This window comes from Anneissia japonica, unplaced genomic scaffold (assembly GCF_011630105.1).
Source record: "Anneissia japonica isolate Jap-2015-1 unplaced genomic scaffold, ASM1163010v1 scaffold288197_len338424_cov179, whole genome shotgun sequence".
NCBI lineage: Eukaryota > Metazoa > Echinodermata > Crinoidea > Comatulida > Comatulidae > Anneissia > Anneissia japonica.
This window is the reverse complement of record NW_022741702.1, coordinates 164061-170235: the sequence shown is the minus strand read 5'-3', so window position 1 is coordinate 170235 and position 6175 is coordinate 164061. Positions and strand designations below refer to the sequence as shown.

General features: G+C 31.5%; 1 protein-coding gene across 2 annotated transcripts in view; it reads right to left on the bottom strand.

Annotated features, from left to right (window-relative positions):
- Window positions 1-2302: 2302 nt before the first annotated feature.
- Window positions 2303-6175, bottom strand: part of LOC117118914 (low-density lipoprotein receptor-related protein 5-like) — a 20173-nt gene continuing 16300 nt past the window's right edge. The window contains exons 8-10 of one of the 2 annotated variants that reach the window (XM_033263650.1): window positions 5996-6106; window positions 5096-5164; window positions 2303-5031 (exon numbers count right to left, since the gene is read on the bottom strand). In XM_033263650.1, the coding sequence (XP_033119541.1) occupies window positions 5136-5164; window positions 5996-6106 (140 nt within the window). In that variant the 3' untranslated portion in view covers window positions 2303-5031; window positions 5096-5135. Of the gene's footprint in view, window positions 5165-5995; window positions 6107-6175 lie in introns of both variants that reach the window. The other variant, XM_033263648.1, reaches the window with a different exon arrangement.

Sequence of the window (6175 nt, the reverse complement as noted above, 5' to 3'; positions counted from 1 at the left end):
TGAGAGACGTGTGTGTGTGTGTGTGTGTGTGTGTGTGTGTGTGTGTGTGTGTGTGTGTGTGTGTACCTACGGCGTCTTGTCATCACAAATCTAGTTGAGAGCGTACTACGAACGCGCCGAGATTCTTCAAAACTAGGATATATTATGTAAGTGAGTAATGCTAAATCAGTTCTTAATTTATATAAAATTGGTAAACTTCTCTGTTAAGAATCTTAAACGACAAGACGATATCTTCGAAGAGATACTGTATTATAAGAAATGTAACACGTGAAGAAATAAATTCTAAATCGTCTTGCAATAATGCTTTATACATATATGTTAATTTTAAAAGGTAAAGAAGCAAGGGTGAAGCCAGTGGAAATTAGTGAAAACAGTCCAATTAGTTACAAATTTGGCAAAGTACAAAAATGGTATGGCTTTTGGTACGTGTGTGAAAATGCTAAATGCTCATTGGCAGATTAATATTTCACTAATCAGGAATTGTATGCTTGTACCACGATAACTAATTGTTCAAACCAAAGTTACTCCACTCATCTTGACTGTCCGGCCTTGAAGTAGACCATCAGCTTTAGAAAGACAGCTGTATACTTCGTACACATCTTGTAATAGCCAAGACCGATCATCACCGACATCTGCTGGCATTAATACAATAATAATAATTAATAAGAATAAGAATAATAATAATATAGAGCAATTAGAATACAATATAGGTACAGTAAATTTTTTGTTAATTTAATTCTACGTCATGTCTTCATCTTATTTGTTATACAATTTATTTGAAAGTCTGGTCCGTCTTGTTAACTCTTTTTAAATTCTTTCAAATATTTGTCTCTATATGGTCACTAATACGAGGCAATGGTGAAACAGTTTAGAGGATGCAGATCAATCTGTTGTCAGACCGTTATCAGAAGTAAAGTAATTTCACAAATATTGCAAATGATGGCGTATACAAATTGTTGTTTGATGTGGAGGCGGGTGTGTTTTTGATGTAATAGGCTTAAAGTATAAGATAGCAACAGTGTCGTAAGATAGACGTTGATGCAATTTTGTGGCAATCACACTTATATGAAGATGAGGAGAGAGGGACTTTCCTTGAGATGATTCGTTTTCTAGAAAATTTGAAAATAAATTTGATCGGATATCCCCAGTCATAAGTGATCAAAGAACGCTTTGTAAATTCAGTAGCATCTTGCACCAGTAGACCTAAGTTTCTGAAAGAGTATAGTCATCACAAAGTAAAACATAATCATTGTAAAGAATGACAACGAAAAGAATTAACGCTCATTGCATTTTTTAACATCTGCATTCATTTGTGTGCTTGTCTTTCCCCTTTTCAAAGTTGGCTTAAACCATGTAATAAACTATGTCAAACCAGAATGAATATTATCATAAAATTAAAAAGTAAGATAATGCGACAGGAAATACTACAGCACTGCTATATACGTTTTGAAAGTCGGAAACAACTGCTATGAAATGTAATGGCATAAATAAATAATTAGTAAGTAATATTTACTTAAATGAATATCATAATATGTTTCTTAAATAGAGGTTTAACAAACAGTTAGTGCTTCATAGATACTCCTGCACAAACATCGATGATATTCACAGACTGGTATAACAATTGCTTTTCAATATCCCGCTTCATGAACTTTCTTAAATGCTAAATAAATTTTAATGGAATTCCCGATAATTATTGTGAAGTTGAAGTTGAGCATATAGAATTGATTACATTAATTAAAGAAGATAAAATTTGGCATATCTAAACATTTCACTAAAGAGTTAAAATGTAAAAAAGACAACATTATAAAGGAAAGTAACAACGAACAATACGCAAGACAAGTACAACATTCATGGATAAATGAAGAAAGCAAAACACAAAAATATTCAGAATCAAAAACAAGACAATTACGTTTGAAAAACAATGGGGAAAACATTTAAAAAAAAAAATGCAAGAGGAGAAGAGAAGAAACATTCTGCAAAATGGATTGCACAAAAATGAATTTGAGACATATATAATTTCATTTAAAATATCATAAGGCTAGATGTTATCCCATTCGAACAGTACTGTTCCTTCTTTGTTCCTTCTTTTCATGTATTTTGTCTGGCATATCCTTTTTTTTTATTGAAATGTGGAACAAATCTTGAATGTAAAACACATTTGCCAATAAAAGTTAGCTTGTATCTTGTATCCCATCCAAAGCAATTGTACTATTTTGTGTTAGCTACTCAGTAATCCTGTTCTCTATAAGAAGATATTTAGTTGATAATAATGTCAGAATAAAATGAAAATGGAATACACGTGTGTCTGAGCTGAGTTTATTTACTAGTATATATGTTATTATACATTTACAATCGCAAATACATGGCATTTTGGCGACAATGATGGCAAGCATATACTACGACCACCAAACGCAAATACATGGTATTTTGGTGACAATGATGTCAAGCATACCGAATACTACGATCATCTTTCTTTCTACAAAATGCAGGTACTCCACCGATACAATAGATGCAATAACATTAAACAAACTTATAATAATAAATGCCCACATAGATAGTTATTATGAAAATAATTGTTAGTCTAGAGTGCTTTTTTTTTTTGGAGTTGCTTTAGTCGTCAACAGGAGAATAATGGCAAATGAAACATGAAACATTTCAATCGAAACGTCGAAAGTCGATCTTTAAAAAAAAAAAACAGTTCTTCCAAAAAAGAATTGAAAGCCTCCTTTTCAGATTTCTGTGGAAAAAGAGGATAACAGTGATTGGTCAAAAAGTAAGGGTGGTCCTGATATTATTATCTCCCAAGTGTAATTGCATCGGTTAAAATAACACGTATGAAAAGGTTATTTGATGACAAAATCTCAAAATGGAATTTACTACAAAAACCATTAGAAATCAACTTGTTGATAATATTTGTCTAACCTAGATCACAACTGCTCTGGAATATTAAGTCCTTAAATAACAATTTGAACTGGAGTAATATCTGTAAAAATCTATCAACCGTTAATCTGTTGGAAAAATTTAAAAATATGACCTTACTGTTATCCAAATTCGAATATTGTTAGATAATCTTCATCAAATAATTATTTTACACATACTAAAAGTCTCCCTACAAACGTAGCCCATAAAGGTAGTTAAACACGTGGTTGATCTCTGTAAATACAAGCTATCTCATCATGTTTCCTAATCCGACAAGTATGAACATCCAGAAATTGGAAGCTTAATTTATCAAATAACCAATTTTCTGCTAAATCCTACTTTGATCTCACTCTAAACCCTATGAGGTTAATGTATTTGGAATAATTTCAACATTAAAATTAACGGTAAACCCTGTCTTTATGTTTCACTGCTGCAGGGGGATGGAATTGGTAAGTGGTCTTTTTAATGATAATGGGGAAATTTTTTCCTTTGACTTTTGGCTGGCCAGACATACCAAAGACTTGTTTTTTAAATTGGAGAAGTGTGATTGCTGCAATTCCACCCACCTGGAGGAAGACTTTGAGTCATGGTTTTAATAGAAAAGATTGTAAAGTGAAGGGTCTCCAAATGTTTGAGGAGGAAAGAATGACAACAAAAGCATTATATCAGATAATTATTTGTAGATTTATTGAACCACCTACCGCTAATTAAAATATAGTAGTAAATTTATCATATATGAAAATGTGTGGATTCACATCTATTTTTACCTTTCAAGTGCAGTCAAGATACAAATACCCAGGTTTTTTCAGTATAAAATCAACACAAATTCCCTTATAACAAATACTGTACAAGACTTTTTGAAATGAAAATTTTGAATAATGTTAGTTCACTCTGTAAAATGCACAGCGAAACAATGAGACATCTTTTGTTTAACTGTGATAGAGTGAAACTAACAGGGACAAGTTTTCAAATTTGGTGGAATGAGGCAATGCAACAAAAACTCGTATTAGATTACAAATCAATTATTTTTTGGGGTTAATTGTCTTAAATCTGATTTGCCTTTTAGGAGCAGAATTGGATTTTTTTTTTCTGCTGGCTTTCAATATTTCAAAATTGTGCTTAAATTAATTTTTCAAGTGCCATGAAATATTGAAAATATTGAAATAGTGAAATATTGCCATGGAGAGAAATACTATGTATAAGTTCACTGTTAAATGAAATAAAACTGATTTTATCTGAATTGCCCGGGTCTAATCTATTTGTATTAACAAAAAAAAAGTGAAAAGGAATTCGTAAAATTTAGGTTTAAAAGAAGGTTGTAAATTTATGGGATTGTTTATGTGTAGGTCGAATAATAATGATTGTTCAGGTACGATGGAAAAAAAGGGGGGAAAAAACGAGGTGTTCTTTGTTTTTATGGAGACAGGTGTACAATCATGATGGTTGGGCTTTTTGAGTTGGTGGAGTGGGGCAGTGCGGGGGAGGGTTGCGGTAGGTCGTGGGTTGGTTGTTTCTGGGGTGAGTCCTCTTGGTCCTGGCTTGCTTTTGGTTCTCTGTGTTTTTTAATGCCGAGGATTGGCGGGCGGGTTCAGATTGGGAGTATTTGCCCCGGGGGTGATTGTTATGTGTTCTGTTGTGGTTTCCTGGGGCACTCCCTCACTACACCAAGTTAAAAAGGTAAATGTTTTGCTGTGCTTAAAATAAGGTCGTAAACGTCTGGGGATTGTTTTCTCTAGTATCTAAAGTGTAAAAAGGAAAAAATGAAGGGAAAAAAAAGAAAGAGGAAGAAGAAGGGAAGAAAAAAGAAAAATCAATTTTTTTAAAAATGGCAAAAATTCCATTGTGGTAATACCTCTGAAGGTTTATCTATTTTTTTTCTTTTATATTGAGTGATTGTTTTTGTACAATTAACCAACTTTTGGAGCACGGGGCTTATTTTGTTTTTAGAAATAAAAAATAAAAAAAACTTTGTGAAGAAAAAACAAATATTCTGCTAAATATTACCCTCTGAAAATATATTATCATCTATCCATACTATTCTCATAAAAGATGTAAATAAATTTATTACAATGTGCAATAGATTTAAAACAAATTTTTCCAGTTCCATTTTATTTTAAATTTGTCACCCTATTACAAAGTGCAACAAAGCTCTAATGTAATATAAAGTCCGACATATATATTACAACTTGTAGGGCTGTCCAGTATTCGTCTGATCTTTAAACACAGGATTTGCAATATCCAGTAACTAGAAAATAGAAGAGAAGAAAATAATGTAATATTAGTCTACCAATATGTACATTTAAATACCACCAATTTGTAATGACACTGGCGAAATATTCATTAATTGCTGGCATTTACAGAGAGACGAATAATTACAACATTCTTACAGAAAACAATAAAACTAAAATTTAACTTAATTTTAACAACTATAGATAAAAACAACTTAGATTTCGGATAACACTTTCATATGTAAGTCATCAATAATATTACTGAAAAATAATAATGTCTTATAGAAATGTTTTAGAGATTCAGAAATCAGGTCGGAATAAAGATAGCCATGAATTGATTTGTATTATGTCTATTTTTAATGAAGATAAATAGTACATCATGTGTTTGATAAAAGTAAATCATGAAATAATATTGTATAATCGTTTGCGGATCAGGGCATAAAGGAAATGGTTTAATATTGTAAAAAAGCAGCTTAATACAAAGTTAATAAACTCTAATTTTTGTACTTCAATAATAAATAATTAACATTCGTCAAAATTTGTAGATCCCTCTCGTTTTTTTTGTACTTTATTGTTATGTTTGTATTGAAACGTCTTATTTCTGGTACTCGGGCACTTATATTTTACATTATTATATAGTTTATAGGGTACTTGGATTCATTTTTGTTATAAAATATTTTACTCTTGTTTATAAGCAAATCAAAACATAATTCGGCATTTTTCGTTTTAATTTGATCATTCATAATTAAATAAAATGCATCAATACAAGAAATGGTTCAATAAAATGTATTCGATCGATTTGTACTAATTAGCACATAGATGTTATCAATATAGCTGTCAATACTCACGTGTTGTGCACCTTGGTCCAACAAACCCAGTCGGACACCAGCAAGACTGGGTGTTATCAACTGAATTGATACAGACCGCACCGTTCCTGCAGTCGATGTTACAACTGTCTCCTGAAATGTAAACATACTAGGGTTATTTGACGATGACTAACTATAAATTCGGTACAATCATTCATATAT